The sequence below is a fragment of the Tachypleus tridentatus genome, chromosome 13 (genome assembly GCF_004210375.1).
Source record: "Tachypleus tridentatus isolate NWPU-2018 chromosome 13, ASM421037v1, whole genome shotgun sequence".
NCBI lineage: Eukaryota > Metazoa > Arthropoda > Merostomata > Xiphosura > Limulidae > Tachypleus > Tachypleus tridentatus.
In genome coordinates, this window is record NC_134837.1 from 104,873,040 (window position 1) to 104,897,694 (window position 24,655).

General features: G+C 35.9%; 1 protein-coding gene across 7 annotated transcripts in view; it reads left to right on the top strand.

The window, feature by feature from the left end:
• Positions 1-6,761: 6,761 nt before the first annotated feature.
• LOC143240620 (TOM1-like protein 2) overlaps positions 6,762-24,655 on the top strand; it is a 91,705-nt gene continuing 73,811 nt past the window's right edge. For 2 of the 7 annotated variants that reach the window (XM_076483355.1, XM_076483354.1), the window contains exons 1-3: positions 6,790-7,067; positions 8,288-8,372; positions 9,971-10,055. In XM_076483355.1, the coding sequence (XP_076339470.1) occupies positions 7,004-7,067; positions 8,288-8,372; positions 9,971-10,055 (234 nt within the window). In that variant the 5' untranslated portion in view covers positions 6,790-7,003. Of the gene's footprint in view, positions 7,068-8,287; positions 8,373-9,970; positions 10,056-24,655 lie in introns of all 7 variants that reach the window. The other 5 variants (XM_076483353.1, XM_076483356.1, XM_076483357.1 and 2 more) reach the window with 4 other exon arrangements.

The following is a 24,655-nucleotide window of genomic DNA, read 5'->3' on the forward strand; positions in this document are numbered from 1 at the left end:
CTGCTAAATTAGGGACGGCTAGCACAGATAGCCCTCGAGTAGCTTTGTGCGAAATTCCAAAACAAACAAACAAATCTTAAATTTTAAAACTTGGAACAATCAAAGTTTAACATGTGTTGGAGAATATATCAAGGTAACGTTGCTTTACCCCTCTAAAAGCGCTTACCCGTAATACACTATTAAAACATATATCATTCAAATGACCACAAAATTAATTAAATATAGTGTAATAATATTTTAACAACGAAATACTCGAGAAAATGTTTAAAAATGAAATCATAAGACATAAACTGAGTCTTGACTTAAATGCGTAGCTCAAAGCAACACAAACCTTTTAATTATGAGATATACCGCATAAAATAAAATAAAACAACTTTCACATAAAATTATACGACATGGAAACATGGGAATGAGCATATTCTTTAAAAGGGAATTATATCAAATACGAAACTGAATGATTACATGATTACTCTCACACATGTACATCATAAATTAAATACACACAGATAATAGAAAGTACAAACACATGTATAAATTATAACATTTCTCGTACCACCCAATAAAATGTATACACGTATGCAAAATTTCTTTACTAAAAAGCGACATATATATGTACATAAACACACAAAATGCAAAACATATCTAGCAAATACATACACATTATATTAAAAAATACTTCAACCAACATATACATATATGGTCATTAAATGAATTTTAAAGAAATCAAATAAGTGTGTGTGCGCGTTCTTCTTATAGCAAAGCCATATTGGTCTGTCTTCTGTGTTCACAGAGGAGAATCGAACCCCTAATTTTAGCGTTATAAATGCAAAGACTTAAAATCAATTAAGTAAGACTAATTCACACTGTTTATGAGGTCTGATAAAAAAGTTCTAACTCTTCTTTTGTTACAAGTGCCAGTACAAAGACAGTGAGCTTCACTGAGGTGTGTACGAAGTACAAATAGTGAGCTACCCCACGAACAAGCCATTTCTCTAGATCTTATACCCATGTTCCAAAAAACTTGTTCAAAGACAGACGTATTTCTTGGTCCTGTCGTAATAAAAATGGACAGAAAAGAAGAGCAACGTGTTTGCATCAAGTTTTGTGTGAAAATGGTAAAGAAGGAACAGAAATCATCGAAATGTTAAGAACTGTCTTTGGTGATGACTGCTTTAGTAAGGCTGTCATTTATCAGTGGATAACACGCATCCAAGATGGCCAGGAATCGGTCAAAGATGACCCACGTTCTGGACGACCGTCGACATCGTCCATTGATGAAACGGTCGCTAAGGTGAAAGAAAAAAAATTCGAAGTGATCGCCGATTAACTATCCGAGAAAAATTGTTGATAAACTGGACATTTCATTTGGATCGTGTCAGACGATTTTAACTGAAAAACTCTGAATGCGTCAAGTGTCTGCTGCGTCTGTTCAATAATTTTTGGCAGAAAAAAATATTCCTGTGATATCATACCTCCTGTATTCTCCCAGTCTTGCCCGGCATGATTTTTTCTCTGTTCCCAATAATAAAAATTAAGTTAACAGAAAAGATATTTGATGACATCCCAACCATCCTAATAATGTGAAAACAAAATGAAGTCGCATAACAGTTGAAGACTTCCAGCATTGCTTCTGAAAACGTCAGGAACGTTGGAACAAATGTGTATCAGCTGGGGTAATTACTTTGAAAGGGATAGCATATAATACTGATGTGTGTACATTAATCTTCGGAATAAAAGTGAAGTGTTAGAACTTTTTTGATCATACCTCGTATATATATACATACACACGTAATTTATACTAAGAAGAAGCGTTTCTCCCACAAAGTAATGGGATTTACAACGTACTCTGCTTGTCTGGTGAAGGATATTTTGGACCTTGCAAATTCCTTTTGAATTTTATCCAGTTCATCTGAGAGCAAAGTACAACTCTTTCCAACCATTATAAGAACAATTTCTTTGTGATTAAACAGATTAGTCTTCTTTCAATTGTAAAAAAGCAGTGATTAAACAGATTAGTCTTCTTTCAATTGTAAAAAAGCTAGCCTAAATTTATTTGGCTACCCGTTTTTACCAGTAGCACACTATAACTTCAATCGACTACAGTTTGAAATATTTATCAATTTTGTCAGAATTGTGGATAGTAGTTCTACCTTTCTACACCAACGTCTTTATTTTTAAGCAGCTTTTCTGTCACTGTCCAGCCATCGAGTGGAGGCTCATAATTAATAGCAGAATTCACAGCTGTTTTCGTAGTGCTAGGAAGCTGATTTTTTGGTGATCTCGTGCTTCCAGAAAATGATGATAAGCTTTGATCTATATTTGTTTCCTAGATGACATGAGTTCCAGAACAGCCATTTGTGATCGAGTGTTATGATGGTAAACATGACGGTAATCACAGAAGATTTCATTTATACTTCTGCATTCTTATGGTGGGTAATTATAGATCAAACTATTATAAGATGAAGAGAGTTGGACCTCGTATATGCCATTGGACAGATGTATATTATATATCTTACTTACCCTCAAGTGAAAATACCTATTATTATTGCTTCTTCGTTCATCTTCTTTACTTTGGAGAGCATTCATATTCTCACAACTATCTGCAGGCAGTGAGGGATGATGTAGATGTGAGACGTTGCGGGCTTGGGCACCTACCACTCTCTCTCCACATTTCTAATTTCTTTTGTTTATTTAGTTATTATTATTTAAAAATTTCTGCATGTGAGACTGGAGAACGGAAGTTAAGACTGATAGATGGTGTATCCCCACCACAATGTGAGCCCTACTTCATTAGTCACCTCCAAAATTTAGAGTACATTTTATACACCACCTGTATCTTGGTGATCCATTTAATTTATGCAGCGTTTTTTTATTTTTTAGGCTTATTTTTGTCTATTAGAAATACACATACACACACTCATATATATAATTGATTACCGGTTGTACATAGCTCTGCATTTTAGTTTTCTTCATCTGTACATTGTGAGGGTTTTCCGTGTTCTTCATTTATGAAAAAAAGTGAAGGACTGAAGCCTGTATTTTTTAGTTATCATTCATTGTAATTCTATCCAGAGGATTAGCCTATTTTTGCTTTTGTTTTTTTTAATTTCGCACAAAGCTGAGTAGCTAAGCTAGCCGTCCCTAATTTAGCAATGTAAAACTAGAGGGAAGACAGCTAGTCATCACCACCCACCGCTAACTCGTCCGCTACTCTTTTACCAAAGAATAATGGGATTTATAGTCACATTACAACATCCCCACGGTTGAAAAGGCGAGCATGTTTGGCGTGACGAGGATGTGAACCCGGGTCTCTCAGATTACGAGTCGCATGCCATAACACGCTTGGCCATGCCGGCCCGCTTAGTTCTATTATGTTCTGCTCTATCTTATTCAAATAGCCTATGTTGAAATATATGTGTTTTCTTCATTATTAAGAATTTAGTTTGTGTTTCAATTTTGACTTGTATTCAGTTATCTTGTAAACTATATATATACTGTCTACCGTATTTTGTATGATACATTGAAATTTAATTTTAGTGTGACTTACTTTCATATTTGTATTAAAGGATTTGACTTGCATTTTAATGTGTTTTCATAGTTCTTATTAAATATATATACTGTATATATGTTATTAATTATCCAATATGAAGCAACTATTACCAAGATGTTGTTTTGTTGTTGTTGTTGAGGGGGGTTAGTTATGATTACTGTGGTCTCATGTCATATGATTTTTGTATGACGCTTGACTTTATTAATCATTTTAGTTATTTGTTTTATACTATTACGTATTAATCTATGTTGTTGTTGTTAAGTGCAAATCTTCACAAAACCGTGCCCACCAAGAATATCGAAACCCAGTTTTCAGCACTTTAAGCCTTCTACCTTTATCAATAAGCCACTGGGAGGGTTTACACCTATGTTAATGTTTCTTTTGTGAATTGTATATCCACACCTTTGTTTAAAGGATTGTGTGGTCTAAGTGACGTCTAAATACATTCAGTGGAGAGAAAACGTTGGCACATTCCTCAATCAGTAGACAAGTAAGGTCCATTGATTGCAAATTTAACAATAATTGTCAGCTTAACTAAAAACCTGAAGAGAATGGGAAAAAAGAGTATAGTATATAATTATACCTCTGTTTCTATCTTTTATTTTATAATAGTACTTACTCTGTATATGAGTAGTTTTTACAAAACACGTAATTGAGAAATTTGTTACGTTGATTTCATTTAAGCTGCTCCTTTGTTTTTTCCTTTGCCGTTCTCTGAAGATAAATCCCGTTTTCTCTGTGGGAGGTGTTACTGTACGTTGTATAAGGTCGTCAACAAGAGTATTCTTTAACGATACAGCAGATGGTTTTTCGAGGTTAGGGCTCCTCTGTGTTTGAATCACAATGACCAATTATGTGGATAGCCCTAATCTCTCAAATAAATGCAACATTTCTTGCAAAGAAAAGAATTTTGGATTTAGACAATCTTGTAGATATATTCATAGCCTAAATAGTTTGAAAAAAAGATATAGAAAATCCATTAAAAGCAATAGTCCGTTGTTAAGTAAAAGTATGTACACGCGATGCGTTATGCCTGTTTGGATAAAGGGTGCCAAAATCATGTCCTTTTCAATGTTGAATATATATATATTTTTTTGTTTTCTTAACCCATTATGTTTAAGAGTAGCTATAGAATGACAACAATTTTACTTTTATGACACTCAAGCAATCACCTGACAAAATACATGATCACTCTATTTTGCACATTTATGCCGTTTTAGAACCAGTTTTCAAACTGATTACATGGCCACATTTTACAAAAACTTGCACATTTTTAAATAAAATTCCCAAAATCATAATTTAAGGCACGAGAAATTGTATATATATATATATATTCTATGTTAATATATATAAATAAGTTTAATTTTCCTACACTTTTATATTCTTATATGATCTTCATCGGATTTAATAATTTTTTATATTGTGTTTATCAGTAACACTCCCATACTATTATAGCACATTCGTATGATACTAATATTTTCACTTGCACTAATTTAAATTGCAATAAATTATACCTTACTTTTTATATTTTTCTCTCTTTCTCTGACAAAAACCAAACATAGTGTTGGTGTGAACGTGCTTTATAGTTACTATGAGAAAGACCTATGCACTGAACTGATTAAATGTATAGTATTACTGCCCAGTATTCAGTTCTTCATGTTACATAGCTGTAAATTATAGTTTAGGGTTACTGATGAGAAGTGGAATTCTCCGAAACTAGTATAACCAAATAAAGCACCTTGAACAAATTGTCGATTGCACTGGACCTCTTTTGAATTTAGACTTCGATATTAAACAATTTTCAAAATACAGAGTTTATATATCGGACGAAGGACAATTGATTAGCCGGAGAACTTAACAAATTGTTTTTTTTTCTTTTGCTTCTTTGTACAAGAAATAGCGTGCTGTATAAACACTTTGTACATATCTTCTACCAGACTGCAGAAGTTTTGCTTGTCCTTAAGCACAGACTACACAATGTGCTTCGTGATAACGAGAAACCCTTCTGAAGTAAAAATATATTCTCAAGACAGCTGGCCTGGCATGGCCTAGCGCGTTAAGGCGTGCGCTTCGTAATCTGAGGGTCGCGGGTTCGCGCCCGAGTCGCGCCAAACATGCTCGCCCTCCCAGCCGTGGGGGCGTTATAATGTCACGGTCAATCCCACTATTCATTGGCAAAAGAGTTGGCGGTGGGTGGTGATGACTAGCTGCCTTCCCTCTAGTCTTACACTGCTAAATTAGGGACGGCTAGCACAGATAGCCCTCGAGTAGCTTTGTGCAAAATTCCAAAACAAACAAAAAACTCAAGACAGCTAGTATGAGTATTAAAACTTTAATTAAAATGAAGTACAGAACAACGTTTCGACTTTCTTAGGTCACCTTTAGGTTACCAAAGAGGGTTTGCAACTGTTGTAACGTTGTTTTGTAATTTATTTGAATTAAAGTTTTAATACCCATACCAGCCGTGTTGAGAATACACAATGTGCTATTTATGCTCTGCCTACCATGAATATTGAAATCCAATTTTTAGAATTATAAACCCACCGACTTACTGTCTATCCACCAGGTGCCAGATTAAAGAGAGAGAGTTTGTTTGTTTGTTTTTAATTTCGCGCAAAGCTACTCGGGGGCTATCTGCGCTAGCCGTCCCTAATTTAGCAGTGTAAGACCAGAGGAAAGGGGGCTAGTCTTCACCATCCACTGCCAACTCTTGGGCTACTCTTTTACGAACGAATAGATGGATTGATCGTAATATTATAACGCCCTCACTGCTGAAAGGGTGAGCATGTTTAGTGCGAGCGTGATTCGAACCCGCGACCCTCGGATTATGAGTCGAACGCCTTAACACGCTTGGCCATGCCGGGCTTAAGAGAGAGAGAGAGAGAGAGAGGACAAATTAAGTAAAGGATACAGATTTAAATATTTACATTAGCTTCAGTATCATTAAATATGAGTTGATTTTTACCTTTATTCAAGCTTTTATTTGAAATGTTCTAAAAATATACTTTATTACTTACACGTTGTTTACAGTTTTATTTGTGAATACTGCTGAAATACAATTTTGGTGGCGTGAACGAGGATTATTTTTTTAACAACGAGAAAAATGCATTCGACAAATAAATTTTACGCTATTGAAAATTATTATTCACTTTACAGCTAAATTAATAGTATTAATGATAATTTCGTTTATTTTTATTATTAGTGTTATTCCCTCAAAGAAATTGAACCTTGAACATGTTTCCCCTATCACCTGATAAGAAGAATATATTATTTATATCACAGATCCAGCTTCTATCTTTAATCACTATTGTAGAATGAGGACTTGAATGAAGTAGAGGGTGGGTTAGAAACTTACTTTCAAAGTAACTATTCAGTTCTGTGTTAACAAAAAATTTGTAATTAAATATAGGTTCAACAGTATTTAATGCTACATACCATTAGACTGAAAACCACATGGATACGATTTTGTCTCAATTTGGAGGAAATCTATTTATCACACCTGTTGGAAAGAAAATTGGTAAACTCGTAAAGTATAAATTTTCTTTGAAAAGACTTGCTTATGTCACGTTATATCTTGTATTAGGTCAGTAATTTAAACTACACTGTATTATGAGGAAGGAATTATGGAAAACATGAGCGAACATCAGCAAATAATTAGTATTTGCATACTATTACTAGTGTTGGTAGTGTGGTACTACTACTACTAGGCTTTTAGTTATAATGGATTATAAAATTACATACAAGTTTGATAGTCATTACTGTTATTTTTTATGACAAAACATTCTCAAAATAAACTTTATAAGCTGAAAACTTTTTAAATGATGTTTATATAAATTGTCTTACTTGTGTGAGTCAATATTATAGAAATTGAGGATGATATTAATAAGGTTCAAGTTTTTTTGTTTTTTTTAAATAGTCAGTTGCAGCACTTTAAACAAGTACAGGTTTTTTTCTTTTTGATGAGGTTGGAAAAAGCTTTGCCTTTTAAACTTAATCAGTTTCCCAGATAGATATTTTTTACATATTTGAGGGTTTTATTTTTAGTTTTAGATGATAAATGTTGTAAAAACAAGTGATAATCTTAAAACTACTATTTAACATGTAAATATTCTTGAATACATTTTTATACATTCTGTGCTCTTAGCACTTGAATACCTTTTGCCAAGTTTGTCAATGAATAAAATCCCCTTCCCAGAAGAAATAAAAAAACCCTGAAGTTTATAAACACCTGTTCTTTCTCATTCCTATGAAGCATAGATATGCTGTTGTCTTACTGTAATCAGCACAGATAGCCCTCGAGTAGCTTTGTGCGAAATTCAAAAAACAAAACAAGAAACAAACTTGCTGTAATCCTACAATAAATTATTGTACTAACAATTTTTCAGTATATTGTCTTTCATATAAAACTTGCACATTTTCAATAAATATTGAGAAATGTTTGCTGTACCAAGTGATCATTACATCTTACCTTCCAGATTTTTTCTATTTGTCTTTTATTATCTCTTTCAGTTTCCTTTGTTGTTTTAAGATCTTTTGCAATTTTATTCTATAACTTTTCCAATGGTTTTATTTTGCTTCTTTTTTTGTTGAAAAAAAAATGGAAGTGAAATATAAAATTTAACTGAAACGGTTATAAGCAGACAGACTTTCAAGCTTAGTTAAGTGTAAAAAGCTAAGAACTAAGTGAAAGTAAGTACAAATAATTTTTCTTTTCTTTCTTTTTTTTTTTAAAAAAAGAACAAGCTACAGCTGCTTCATTAACATCAGAAGACTGGGCCTTAAATTTGGAAATATGTGATGTCATCAATGATTCAGATGAGGGGTAAGTCATTAGCTGTCTTAGGCTTATTTAAATTATTGTGAAATTTATAGTTAAGAGATGAATTTAAAACGTATATAATAGTGAGAAGTGGAGGTTGACATTATATAACTTAAAAGGAAATTGATGAATTCTGCAAATTAAAGGATGGGTTTAAATTTTTATATTTTTAAGAGCTGGTGTTAGGTAGATGCAACCTTGAAAGAAAAAATGGTCACTTTTTCTTATGTTAAATCAGTATTATGTATCACACCAATCAGCAAAGCATTTCACAAATTTTATAACTAAGGAAAAACTTTAGTAAAGAACAAATATGTTTATAGCCTGTCAAGGCTTAAACTTTCCAACTTAATACTAATATTGGTATACAACATTTTAATTCTATCCCTCAGTTAATTCCCCATATACAAATTATACTTGTATATTTCAAGACTTCTTGTACCTAAGTGGGATAGTGGTAAGTCTTCGAATTTACAATGCTAAAATCAGGGGTCAATTTTCCCTGGTGGACACACACACACACACACACACACACTCAAGACTTCTTTATTCTGTCACCACCAAAAAGTTAAAATTGTTAAGCCTTTTCCTGTTGCTTAAATTTTGAAAAGACGTATAATTTAGTAATCTTTTCCTGCACTTTCAAACATGTTAAATGTTTTTTGTAGCAAGTGAGACAATAATGCTATCACTGTTCTGTATGAGAACTAGTTGGGTTTTGTACAAGATTAAATTGACTACCCGAATGATGAATTAAAAATTTCTTTAAACAGACCTCAAACACTATTTAATAGGTTGTTTCAATAAAGCTAAACAATTAACTGAAAAGGTGAACATTTCAAAGGAAACTGAGTCTAAATCTATTTCAGTAATGTTTTCACTGCCTTTTATGTGTCATTTTTTTAGAGCATAAACATAATCATGTACATTGGAAACATTGTATAACTTTTTCAGTCTTAAAGTCCACTAGTTTAATGTTTCAGGTGCATAATGAAATATTAACATATGTCTGCTTTTTCTTGTTCATTATGTATCTAAAATAGTTGGGACTGGGAGAGTAGTTTGTCCATTAATGTGACAGTAAAAGTGTTAACATAAGAATTAAGTCCTTTTATAATTTCCATATGTTGTGTGCATAAATTTACACTTATTAATATTAAAATACATTTTGCACAACTTGATCCAAACATTAAAGCTATCCAAGTGTTTCTATGAACCAGAAAAACCCTCAATATTATGTCTTTTCCAGAATCTTAGCACTATTAAAGAATTTTGAAATGCTACAACTTGCAGCCAAATAATTTATCCTAATTGGTGAAATAAACATAAAGCAAATCATCCTAAATATTTTTGATGGATGCCACCTACCACATATCCCTAACTGAAAAACTATGAATTAACTTTTCACCCAACCGACAAGCCAATTTTCTTTCAACGTTTTTAACTTTAGGAATTGAATTTTATGATTAACGTGAATAGTCTGAAAGCTTGAGTTTCATGTTTATAAATTGTTTTTTTTTTTGCTAGTCCTTTATAATGATTGTAATTTTGTTTTAAACTAGTGTTTAAAAATCTGATAATATTTATATTTATTTTTATAGACCAAAAGATGCCATCAAAGCTCTTAGGAAAAGATTACAACAAAATGCTGGAAAAAATTACACTGTTGTCATGTACACCCTTACTGTGAGTTTAATTTGTTTTGATGTGGTAGTGTAAACTTAACACAGCACAGGATTTGCCTCATAATTTGTTAGGTATTAGTAAGTTTGTTAATTCTAAATATTTCTTACAGAAGATTGGTTTCCAATATGGTACTACCCTCTTCTCACAAAATTAGCTACTTTTGTTTAGTGCTGCCCTCTGTATCTCAATTTTTTCTCTAAACATGATGTAACCCTTCTGCTTCTACCTGTTGGAATTGAATGCTTCGAACATGTTTCTCATATAAATCATCATGCATCACCTATCCACCAGTAGGAGCATGACATACTCGGATGACATTTAATTCCCTCTAAATGCCCCTACTGAACTCACTTCTTATTTGGCAGCACTTGTGCTTGGAAACATTTCTTTTAGTTTGTTTAGTTTCACATTTTTTTTCAGTACATGCATGAAGTTGTCTGTTCATTTACTTCTAGTTTATACAGTTACGACAGAAAGTGTTTGTACCCCTGCGTCCCGAGTGGTGTTTTGCTCATAACTTAAAAAGTATTACGAGTAGGCTAATAGAAGTATAATATATTATAAGTATTATACTAACACACATCTACATAAACTTTTATGTAAATTAAATGACAAATAAACTGTTTATAAACAAATAACCAAAAACAGGAGGAGCAGAAAGTGTTCGTACAGTTCAGAAGGTGTGAAAAAACAGATATTCCTCTAAAAATTTTGTTTAGTTTGGCGAATAAACTACATTATACCATTCCAGAACTAGACACTGGGTTCATAATTCATGATGACCAAGCAGGTAATGACAGAGACTGCACTAAATTGCCAGAAGTACATTTTTTGCTGGCTAAATTCTAGTAATTCTGAAGCCAGCATCTTGTTCTGGAATGGTATAAAGTAGTTTATTTGCCAAACTAAACAAAATTTTTATGGGAATATCAGTTTTTTCACACGTTCTGAACTGTACAAACATTTTCTGCTCCACCTATCTTTGGTTATTTGTTTATAAACAGTTTTTTCATTCTCTCTCTCTCTCTCTAAACTTTTCATGTTTATTCTTTATTTATTATTATAAAAGATAGGAAGTGTTTGACATTCTATTGGTTATAGGTAATATATTATTAGACATAAGAGAGAACTATTACCAAATCCTGAAAGAGATGATGTTGGAGGATAGATATGAATTTATATTCAATAGCTCTGTAACCAAATTAAATTGAAGGTTATAAAAATTAGTTTGTTTGAGCAATGTTAATTTCTACAGTGAGTAATTTATGTTTGATTTCTTACCACTTGAAGGGGAAGTGAATAAAACAGAAGAAATATGCTTAGAGAAAATGTCATGTCATATTTGGGGAAATTCAGGATTTTAAAAAAAATATTTCCTTGTAGAATCAGGGACTTGAAACTAATATACTATTAGCATATGAATTATCAGCTAATATTTTATTCTATACTTATTTGTATAACATGAACAAAAATTAGCTTAATAAAATTTTGAATACAGGGCATTAAACTGTATCATGTGCAGTAAAGGATACCTAGGGTTAGAGGATTAAGATTGTTTGTTAACTTCATTTCAATCCCAATTTATTACTTGCATTGTTATTTGTACTTTAGACTTTTGATTGATTCTTCCTCGTTATGAATTCTGAAGTTTGTGTTATCACTTTAGGGGCTATACCTGCAACAACAGTGGAACCCCTCTAAAGCAGCCACCTTCGAGACTAAGACAAACTGGCCTGATTCGAGGCATTTTCTGTACATAATTAGGGATTATGTAAACAAAAAAAGGGGACTGTGATTGAATGACTGCTTTCTTCAAGGGGTGGCCGCTTAGAGGGGTTCCACTGTAGTATTATATCTCGTGTATCATCTCCTTCCACCTCCTTGCAAATAGGCTGAGCCTGTTCAGGCAGGTGAGGACTTGGATCACCTTTTCCCACCTTCTGTTTTTGCTGTGCTTTCCCATGTCCCACCTGAGGAGTCAGTTAGACCTAATACAGTCTTTTTGAATTTCATTTTTCAGGTCATGACGTCTTATCCCTTTCCCCTGTTTCCTATGAACTACATCCTTCCTTATGATGTGATGAATCTTTCCATCCTTATTTAGTTTCTCTCTCTCTCTCTCTCCCCAGGTACTTGGGTACATGCTCACCAATTTGCTTCATAATTAAATGATGGTATTAGTATGTCTTACTTCCCATGGGCTTTGTATGAGTTTGCTCTTCCATATTATCATGCAAATTATTTTCTGTAGCAGCAGTTGTTAAGTACCATTTTCAGTGATGTCGAGAAACCCACTTGTTGAGAAATTTATATGCAAAAACGGCTCGTTTGGGTTGAGAAAATATTTTACATAGAAGAGCGAACAACGTTTGACCTTCTTCGGTCATCGCCAGGTTCACAAAGAAAGAGGTAACTGACCGAAGCTGACCACATGTTTGAAAGGGGTTGTGTAACTGTGTGTCTAAATGTAGAGGCGGTATTAGATGTTTGAATATATAATTTTATTTATTTTATTATATTAATATAGGTATAAAGGCGTTCCTTTATATTGGTTTATTTTGGGTTTAACTTGTTGTATAAGTAAGGCTTCTTTAATTTTGCGTTTTTTTATGTTTGTATCTTTATTTAGTATTTGAGTGTTTTCTATGGTTATGTTGTGTTTATTTGACTTGCAGTGTTCGAAAACGTGTGAAGGTGACTTTTTATGTTCTTTGAATCTGGTTTCCATTTTTCTACTTGTTTCTCAATATAGAAGTCGTGGCAGTTATTACATTGTATTTTATAAATAATGTTGGTGTAGTGTTTGTCAGTGTAGTTTTTACATAGTATAGACCTCAGTTTTGTGCCGGGTTTTTGAATAAATTTGGTATTAACTGGAATATCATATTTTGTTACTAATTTTTGCTAAATGCTGGTTATTTGTTTGCTGATGTCAGGAATATATGGTATACAGCAGTATATGGTTTCGTGGTTTTTTGATTCGTGAGCTGTATTTACTTTAGTTGGTTGATTTTGCTTTCTGTGTAGGTGTGTGCTTATAATGTTTTCTATGGTTTGTGGAGGAAACTTATTGATGTTGATGAAGTATTGTTTTACTTTATTTATTTTTTTTTTTGTCTAATTCATCGTTAATTTTATCTGGTGAGCATAGTTTTATGGCTGTGTTTATTTGGTTTCTTAGTATGTTGAGTTTTTGTTTTGTTTCATGTGCTGAGTCCCAAGGAATGTATAGTCCAGTATGGGTGATTTTCCCACAAACATAAACAAATGCAAAATTAAAGAAGCCTTACTTATACAACAACTTAAACCCAAAATAAACCAATATAAAGGAACGCCTTTATACCTATATTAATATAATAAAATAAATAAAATTATATATTCAAACATCTAATACCGCCCTCTACATTTCGACACACAGTTACAGAACCCCTTTCAAACATGTGGTCAGCTTCCGGTCAGTTACCTCTTTCTTTGTGAACCTGATGATGACCGAAGAAGGTCGAAACATTGTTCGCTCTTCTATGTAAAATATTTTCTCAACCCAAACGAGCCGTTTTTGCATATAAGTACCATTTTGCTTGTTTGTGGTGTGGCCAAAAAATTGGATATGGGTCAGACTTACAGTAGATTCAATGGCCACACCACAAATAAGCAAAATGGTACTTAACAACTGCTGGTACAGAAAGTTTTGTGTGTAACATTTGGATTTGCTTCTGCCTCTTGTGATTGATGTTAGATGGTCAGAGCTTTTGCTCACAATTTTCATGCTCTTGGGTTGCTATTCCATTATAATACAGATGACTGATTTCTTTAGGCTCATTCTGAACTGGAGTTGGCCAGTTACACTCATCAGCTTTTTCTAGTGGCTGCTTGAATGAGCTGGTTAATCAAATTGGTAAAGTCTTTCCTCTGATCTACCCAATATCTCATCCACTGGGTGTGTTTTTCGACACGTCTCAGTCAGGTCCAATCTTCTCCTCTGTGACTTTGTTCCATGGAACCATTAGTTGAGATGCCCTATCAGCTCCCTCACTTTCTGCTTGCAAAGTTCTGGTTCTGCTAAATACAAGCTCACTCAGGATCCCTTGTAAGCTCTCGTTATCCTATCTCCCATCCTTATGGATGATCTGCATCGGTGGTTGGACAAGGTCCATAATGTTGATAGGCAACCAACTTCCTTCTCCTTCTCTGGATTAACATATCTTCCTGGATGCATCTTTTCAGGGATGTATGGATCAATCACTAGGAGTCTGGATCATTGGTATGTAAATGAAAGGTCTTTGCATATCGGTGTTCTTGAGATATTCAGTCTGTTGTGCTTTGAACTGCTTTCTCTTTCTCCTCAGATATTGTCTGTGGATGAATCATTCTTATATCTTTAGAGTGATAATACATATCAATTACCAAGTGGACTCCCATCTGAGCTCTGTGATTTCAAATGTTGTATATGGTATGTGCCTAATATAGTTAATCTATCTCATTGTTTATCACATTCCAGGTGCTTTCAGTATAGTAGCAAATGATTTTTCCCATCCTGACCAAGTATAACTGACAGTGATACTTAGATCCCATCAATTTCTGGTATCTTTGCAATTGTTAGTTTTTCCTTGAGAGATGCATTTGCCACATATATAATTCACAAGTTACCCCTCTTTTGGTTTCAAGTAACTCATCCTCATTCTCTGGCTGTTGATGCCTCCATTCACAATTGGCTCCACAAATTCCTCTTTTCATCCTCCAAATCAATTACCTCATCTGGTGATCTCTCTCATCCATACTACTCTGTTGAGTCCTTCTGATCTTTCTGTATTAGCTTCCTCAACCATGATTTCAACAATTACAAAAACTACATTTTCTTTCCTGTAGTATCTTCTTCTTTCTTTCTTTCCCTCCCTTTTTCACTAAACTCAGTCACTTGCTCTGCATCCAGGAATTCACATTTTTCATTTAGGGTTTGAGATCAGGTTTCTCCCTTTTGAGTAGCTTTCATTTTAGCTCTTCTAGACATTATTTTTAATCGGTGTTCCACACTTGGTATGTGACACAGGGATTCCCTGCTGACTGTCCTGTTGTGGCTCAAGTGGCAGAGCTTATGACATGGCTTTCAACTCTGTTCTTTGGTCTCTTCACTCTGTTTATTGGGTTGCCTTATCCCATACTGTTTGTTTTTCCTGAAACCATCAAGTATTTGCTTCCCCTGTCCTTATCAAGTTAATGCATTCCTTTTGGATTTGCTATAACTCCAAATGGCTTTCTCTTCCAGACAGGAATGTTAATCTGATCCTCCATTCCCTCACTTAACCTGTGTTTGAACCACATTCTTTGTATTCCATGTTTTACTTTTCCCTTAAAATGTACTTCCTTCTGCTATTAACTTGTGGACATTAAAGGTCTAATTTTTTTGTCATTGATATTTCCATGTGCATCTTACCACCCTGCTTATCTTTTACTTTATCAGGACTGTTACTTCCTTCAAAGATCTTGGGAGCTAGGGAGGGTAATGCCTCCTTTTTCCTGTTTCCTTCTGTTTCTCCTCTACCCTCATCCAAATCCAGATTGACTTTGGTGTTCAGCCCATACACTTTGATGTTACATTGCCTGCGTGGCTTTCTTCCATAATATCACTTTCCAATTCTTTATCCCTTAACAGTCTTCCTCTGTTTGGGATCTTTTCCTTCTACCCTCACCAATTGGGTTCAACTTCTGATTCATTTGGCATGTGCCTCCATGTCTTTTTCCTTCTGCAGTTTGTCTTGGGCTTCTTCTCATCAGATTTGACACTTTGTCTTTTCTTCATCAGCCATTGGAGGAAATCTTGAAATTGGGCATCAGGACTACACCTAATATGTTTGTCTCCCATTACTTACACCACATTCTTTATTCTTCATTGGATTTTTGTTTTCCACTTGTGACTGTTTTCAGGCTTCAGTGTGACTTTGACTGGCTGTTTGTATTCATACTTTTCTTTTCAGGGTTCTTTGTTTCATTTACTTGTTATATGTATCATGCTTTGTAGCAAGTGGTGCCTGACCAGGTATTCTTAAACTTAATTGACACTGTACAGGCATGTTGACTTGTATTTTATCTTTCATGGCTTCACAGTGCTCATTGTTGAGATGGAGTGTTCCTCAAGATTGCTTGTAGATGAATAACCTCACAATATAATTGCTTCATGAACTTGCCCATTCCAGACTTGACCAACCATAGACTGCATGGGTACAGCAGAAGGGGATAGTTACCCATCCCTGCCATGCCATATATTCAATAAATCTCTATGGTCTGCTTTTCAAAAGAGTTTTGTGGTCACCTACTGCACTATCTCAGGTAATGTTTCTCTGGAATTTCGACTGTGTTTTTATCCCCTTTCTTTTAATAGAATATGGGGGTCCTTACCACTTTCCATTTCTTAGCTGTTGGGATGGTTGATATGGGTTTCACACAATGGTTATAACCATTTAGTGCAGAGTATAACAATGATTTTCTGCAGGGGTAAATGATGTGGTATCCTCAAATGTGCAGTATGCTTTTATAAATGAGTGATGCATCAAATTGCAGTTCATTCCTTCAACGAGCAGGCTTCATCCTACCCCCTTTGTGGATATTAGTACCCTATAACTGGGTTTTGGATTTAGAGTATAACCAATCAACAAAAGTCCTCACACCTGTTTATGGTTCTCTATATTCCTTCCTTGATCATACTCTGTCTGTGTTTCTGGTCACAGTGGAGTATAAGAGAGATTATTCTGTTTGTTTTTTTGCTTTCACTTGTAGCTTATTCTGATTATGTTGTTGGTTTGGGTCAATTTTGCTGCTGAAGGAGTTGATTTATATTATATAGACATCCTTTTGATACTGGATGTTGGGTTACCAAGTAGATAAAAACTAACACGTCATGCTCAGGAGTCGGAGTGGTTCTAGATTCCCCACCAGTCTCTTGAACTTCAGGTGAAGACTGTGATCCTCATCCTACCCCCTAGAAGCATGGGTTTGAGATATAGTTGACTTACCAAGTGCAGTTTTTCAGTCCATAGACACTACATCTAGAGGCACATCATTCATTGTTTTATATTTACAATGTTAGGATTACCATCCTGCCACAGTTCTTTCCTACTTGGATGTACTCCCCTCTTTTTCTACCACATGTTTCACAGATGAGTGAAGACTATACCTAGTTCATAAGTGGTGTGGTTCCCTTCATCAGATCTATGGATCTGGCTCTCTCTTTTCAGAGGTATCCTTTGGACGATTTTGGAACGTACTTCTGTCGTTCTCTTGCATCAGTTCTGCTATGTGATCAATGTGGGATTGTAGCTTGTCTTGAGAGTGAAATAAATTTCCACTAGGTACTTCTCTCTTTTCACTTTCCTCCTGTGCCCCCTTGGTGTGGACTCCTGTAGTTGGTGAGGGATCCTCCCAGGGAAGGTTCTGTTCTTTCAGTTTACCTCCTCTGGGATCTAAATATCCACCCATGTGTTTGCCATGCACAGTGACCCATGAAGTGGAGGATAGGATCCTGGCAGTTGAGGGGTCTACCCTAACACGCCACTTTGGCTTTAAATTCCTGTAGACGGGTGGCCTTGGGGTGGTCCCCCTAGTGTAAATCAACTGGTCCACTTGGGCTAGGGTCGACCAAGTATCAGTGTTGGATTTTCTTGACAGGTGTTGTGGACATTGCACCTGATGCTGCTGTTTGGGGATAATGCTCACGAAACCCTGGCATTGCTGTAGTGTCCTTGTTTGGCACTGTAGTGCATCCCCTTGTAAGACTCCATGGTGGGTGGGGTCAGTGGGCACTGAAATGTAGCTTCTTTGTTATGGATACCCCTCTTTCTAACAAAATAAATACAAATGAAATAATTGAAAAAAAAATCATTGTAAAATGACCACGCATAGACGACTCTGTTGTACAGTCAATATTACAGCCAGATTCTACACCTCAATTTCTGATTCTCCATTCCTTATCTGAGAAATCCTTGGAGCAGATGTCTCCATTTTTCATTCAGAAGGGATTAGAAGGACTTGCTGGCTTCTCAAAGTCAGTAAAGAAGTTGTGCTCTGGAGACATTTAGGTGGAAACATCTTCACCACAGCACACCAAACTCCTCTTGAAATCAAAAGCCATTGGGGATATACCCATTGAGGTTACTTCCCATGCAACCTAGAATTCTTCCAGAGGAGTTATAAATGAGAGGGATTTAAAGAACACACCCAAATAGGAAATTCTCACTGGTTTCTCTAGCCAAGGCATTACTATGGTATACCAAATTTTCCCTTTAAAGACAGAATTATGGACCCTACTCATGTTCTGATCTGAGGCATAGTTAGGGTTTTCAGCACCTGGGGACAAAGTCAGTTTTTACATGCCCCCTCATGACAAAATGCAAGCCATAAGTCATGCTTTCCTGGAAATTTATGAGTTTTAGAACATGAAAACCTGCATTTCATGGCATATTTTTAGGGTATGAAGGAAATGAAAAAAGTGAAATAATTGAGGCAACAATGGTACTTTGAAGATATAATTGAATAACAGAGAAGGACAGAATCAGAAACAAGAATGCATGTTAAAAAATTAATGCAGAATTATTTTATCCTAAAATAACAGTCAAATATAACATTGCAAAAACTTAAAACATTACTTTGGATATAGTAACTTGAAAAGTTAACATAAAGTAAAAGAAATAGTTTGATATAATGCTTTGGATGTAATTATGTAACTTTAAAGAAATTCTTCTTGCCTTTGCTTCTCCAAATTTATCAATGTAGTTCCTCAAAATTTATGCTGTCGGTAACCTCTCACTCCACACTCAGTAAAGCCAAGGCTGACAATTTTCCCTGTCCCATGGATGATCTCAAGTAAGACAGGATAAGTTTTAACTGACTAAAAGACCTTTTACAACTGGCAATAGATGTTGCAACAGTTGGTAAGATCTGCAGACCAACTCTCAGATTTGGAAATGCATCATCCCCATACTGTACAATTAAGTGAAGCAGGTCCTCTGGTGTTTAAAGCTTAACATCAGCCCTTGTCTTGAGTAGCATTTGGCAGTCCACTATTTCACTGAACATCTCCAAGCCATCCAAGTCTGTATCATAAGAGCTTCCCATAAAAATGCATCTCTGTTTCAAGCTATTCTCATTAGTTGTAGATGTCAGTTCCTTTATGTCTAAAGGAAAGCCAAAACTAGAGTCCAGTTTCTTCAAGCTGATGAATCTGTCTCCCATTTCTGTGTATTTTGTCAATCATACTTTTCATCAGTCATAGCATTTCATTTTCTGCTGTGAGTCCTACATCCTCTGCTGTTTCTCCGGGCATTTTTTCTTCTTCCTTTGCCGTCTCTCAATTTTGACATCACGAGAATTGCGCAGTTCCTTTGCTTCTTTAAGAGCATTCTTGCATATGGCATCACTGTTTTCTAGGAAATACCCTTATAAAGCCTGAATATCTTGAGCAGTATTATGGAAATTCATGGTGTGATCCTGAAGCCTTTTTTGAACCTGGTCAATTTTGGTAAGCACAGTATTCCAGAACCGAAAAAGAACCAAACACTCAAATGTTAGAATTTTGCTTGACTTCGCACATCCTTCATCTTGGGCCTTCCTTCGTTTTCTTCCTTCTGCCCCACTTAATTTTTTCTGTTGTGCTCGTTTCATTTTATTGAGCATCTGTAAAAAAATATAGAAATATAAAATTAATAACTGACCATGTTGGAACTTAAATATTGTTTATATTATAAATATTTGAACTAGAATAATTTGAAATTTTCCCTATACATTAACCTACAAATAGTCAAACATTACATTTCAGAATGAAACCGGAAATGACCAGTGACATTTTATCCTGTTGAGATATGACTATAGACCTCTTACAGTAACATTATGGGCTGAACACTTCCCTACTGTGCCTGGATATTTGAATTCTGGAACCACCGAATGCCACGCACCACCCTTCCCCGTCCAACCCTGCCGCCGCAACCCCGAAATCATTCATGCCAGTCCAGAAACTCGTAACTTCTCACACACCTACACTAACCCCCACCTCCCCTATCTCAAAACATACCTCAAAACATAAACATGTTGGACTCGCGGCCCTCCTGAGGTATGACTTATTTTGTGGAAGTCGAGTAATTACTTTTAATGTTATGTGATCCAGAAGCTTGAACTGTTTGTTCATTCGGATATTCTTTATCGTTGTCGTAGGAATAAAATCTTGGGAAGCTTTTTTGAGAACTGCAAATATAGTATTTTATATCTCATTGTTAAAATTAGGATTCTTGTCTGCTGTATAAGAAATTATAGTATTACATTATAGGGAATCATGTTTCATGGCACATCACTGTACTGTTACACATTTCTTTGCTTTTAATTCCATGAGTAATGTGCCCTCCATAATTAAGAAAGTTGATGCATCTATATCTACTTACATCTCTGCCCCTACCACTCCTTCCAGTAAGTGCCCAGCTTCACTTCCTTTAGGTTCAAATGTTTCCTTGGGTCCATTCTCTTCTGCAGCCCCTAAAGTAAATAAAGTAAATAGACTATTTGTTCATGCCCTCAGTCATTGGAATCTGTCCACAGACAGAGACCTGCCTACCCCACCCAGGACAGGATCAAGGAAGGTTGATAGGTCCTCATCCAATAATAGAAGAAAAAAAAAAAGCAAAAAAGCATGCAAACAGAAGATCTTCCTGCCACATTCTCATCCACACAAATAACAATAGCTACTCTGATCTGGTGGAACTGTTGAGGTTTTCGATCAAATTTAGATGACACTAAGGATTTGATTGATTCTCACCATCCCATGTGCCTCTCCTTATAGGAAATGTTTCTGAAACCTGCTGATACAGTCACCCTTCAGCAATTTTTCTTGGATAGAAATGACAGGTCATGTGATGAACGAGTGCATGGTGGGGTGGTATTGTTGGTTGATCAGTATGTGACCGCTTGTTCTTGTCACTTGATATGCCCTTGGAGGCTGTAGCCATCTGTGTTTCCTTGGGTCATACCATCACTATATGTTCTTTCTACCTGTCTCCTGAAGAGATCTATAATCAGTGAGACCTTGATGCCCTCATTGAGTGGTTACCATCCCCCATTTTAATCCTGGGGGATTTTAATGGACATAATCCCCTTTGGTGGTGCTAATACTGATGGGAGGGGTCATGTTACAGAGCATATACTCTTGGACCACAACATCTCTCTCTTCAGTACTGATTCTTATACTTATTTTCATACACATAGTCAGTCTTTTATTGGTATAGATATCTTTCTGCTCCCCTTCACTTTTAACTTACTTTTCGTGGAGAGTCAACAGTAATCCACGGGGCAGTAATCATTTTCCTATTATTTTGAAAGAGACTGGTCATGGTCAGTGTCATCTGACCTGCATGCCTTGATGGGAGTTGGACTAGGCTAACTGGCCTTCTTTCACCACTCTCTCAGAACTTGATCCTGTTATCATGTGTAAATCATCAATAGATGACTGTGTGGTAGCACTAATTGACTGCATTGTCCAGGCAGCTGCTCTGTGTATTTCTAAAACCTCGACACATTTCCCTCAGTATCCTCGTCCTTGGTGGAATCCTGCCTGCCACATGACAAGAAAAGCTCAAAAAGGGGCTTGGGATACCTTTTGTAGATGTCTCACACTTTTGAACTGCATTGCATTTCAGCAGGCCTGTGCACATGCTTTGCAGGTCAGACATCAAAGCCAGAAGAAATCTTGGATTAAATACACCTCTAGTGTTTCATCTGCTACCAGTTCCAAAGTCATATGGGACAAAATTTGAAAGGTGGCCAGTATCCTTCTGTCCCCCTTTCAATCTTGTTCTCTGAGGGTCATGAAGATGCCGATACCCAGAGCATTGCCAATACTCTCCGCAAAAATGTTTTTCATGCATCTAATAATTCTGCTTCATCCCAATCTTCTTAGCCATCAAAACATGGGTGGAACTATTGCCTCTTTCCTTTCAGGCTGATAGTCTCTATAACTATAATCATCCCTTTACACTGGTGGTACTTAAACTTGGTCTTCATTGGTCTGGAAGTGCATCAGTTGAACCTAATGACATTCATTAGGAAATGGTGTGCCATCTTTCTCCTGCTTCTCTTGCTATTCTTGTGATTGTTTTTAACTGGATCTGGCAGGTGAATGTTTTCCCGATGCTTTGCACCATGCTATTGTACTCCCTTTTCCTAAGCCTGAAAAGGATCCCAAGATTCCTTTTGAACTACCATCTAACTGTTTTGATGAACTATCTCTGTAAAATCTTGGGGAGGATGATTAATGCTTATCTTGATTCTATGAATCAAACAACCTCCTCTCACTGACTCATGGGTTTCAAAGACAGCACTCCACTATGGACCATCTGATTTGACTTGAAACATAAATCAGGGAAACCTTTCTCAAACGACATCTTTTTTCTGTATTTTTGACATTGAGAAAGCTTATGATATAATGTGGAGGTATGGTATCTTGTGAGACCTCCACTTGTATGCCTGGCATGGCCTAGCGCGTTAAGGCATGCGCTTCGTAATCTGAGGGTTGCGGGTTCGCGCCCGAGTCACTCCAAACATGCTCACCCTCCCAGCCGTAGGGACGGTCAATCCCACTTTTTGTTGGTAAAAGAGTAGCCCAAGAGTTGGCGGTGGGTGGTGATGACTAGCTGCCTTCCCTCTAGTCTTACACTGCTAAATTAGGGACGGCTTGCACAGATAGCCCTCGAGTAGCTTTGTGCGAAATTCCAAAAAAACAAACAAACAAACAATCCACTTGTATGGGTTGCATGGCAATTTACACATTTTTTAATGAATCAGCAATTCCAGGTCAGTATAAGTTCAACACTTTCCCATAGGACTTGGAGTCCCTCAAGGCTGTGTCTTGAGTGTCACACTTCATTATAAAGATTAATAGTATTAGTGGACAACTACCCCCCTACAGTTGCAAACGGTCTTTGTCAACGACTTCCACAACTCGTGTCAGTCATCAAATATCAGATATATTGAGTGGGTACTACAGACTCGCCTCAATCATTTACTGACATGGACCTCAGCAAACAGATTGAACCCTTCCTTCTCTCTATAAAACTGTTTGCATGCACTTTTGCCATCAGTGGGGCATTCACCCTGATTTTGAACTCCATATTGGTGAAGCTGGGCTTTCCATGATCCCTGGGGCAAAGTTCTTGGGGCTTATATTTGAATGTAAGCTGACCTTTATTCTACACATCAAGCAGCTATGTGTCAAGTGTACAAGGGCACTGAATGTCCTTCATGTCCTCTCTTCTGCTTCTGGGGCAGATCAATGTTTCATGCTAAAGATCTATCATGCCCTTACTCAATCAAAACTAGACTTTGGCCTTAAATGTTGGACCCTGTTCACTATCAGAGGCTTTGGCCCTGCACAGGGGCCTTCTACACTTCTCCAGTCTAGAGTTTGTACAGTCCCATGAACCCCTGTACACCTTTGTTGTTTTCAACTGTCTTTAATGTATGCTTCAAAACTTTGATCTTTACCACAGCAACCCACATGGGGTTGTGTTTTCCTTCCTTAATGGGTCACACCTCTTTCATAATAGACAGTCTGCTACTGTTCCTTTCAGCCTTAGTCTCCACGTGCTAAACATCTTTTGAACAATCCTTGCATTCCCATTTATCCATGTGGTTCGAAATAAGATGACCCTGTGGGCTCTGACATTGTTTGCCATGATTTAGTTGTTGTACCCAGAATTCCTTCTACAGTTTGTGTTCACTGCAGAATTGTACGCCATTTCTCTTGCCTTGGATTACATAGAAATTATGCAGTACATAAACTGTACAATTTATACTGATTCAATTAGCTCTCTGTTAGCCCTGGAATTGCTTCACATCAGTTCTCACTAATATTCAAAACTGGCTGGCCCATTTTTCTTTAACATCTACTTTTATCCAGTTCTTCTGGGTACTAGGTCATGTTTGTATTTAACTCATTGTTTTTTTTTGTGTTTTTTTTTATCTAGGACTGGTGCATCAATGTGTTGTCTGTGTGAAACTCAGGTCATAGTAAGCCACATTTTACTGTCTTGAGGTCATTACGACTTTCAACAACAGCACCATTTTAGATGTGTTTTGTCCAAAGTGTCATTGGTAATGGTGACACTACTCACCTTACAAATATTTTTAGTTTTCTAAAGGCTATTGACCTTTTTAACACTTAAGTTTTGATTTCATAAATTAGACACTTTTTATTAATCCTTTTAGAAGTACAACTAGTTCAATATGAAATTAGAAAATGGCTGTAATGTCAAATAACTCAACCAGGACTGGAAAGGCCAACTTCAGGTGACTAATGCTGATGTTTGTACTTACCTGTTACTCATCTTGGCAAGTTATGACCAATCAACCAATGCTACAGAATGTCCTTTAAAACTAGTATTACTGTAATTTCTCTCTTATTGCTGTACACTAGATATAAAAATTGGATTTCATACTGTTTATGTTTTAATTCAAAAATTTAACTTTGTCTTGTTTTACCTTGATTCCTTTTTATGAATTTTAATACTTTTACTTTTAACCTTTTACTGGATGTTTGGTGCAGATAACCTAGTTGCTTTGCACCATAAAAC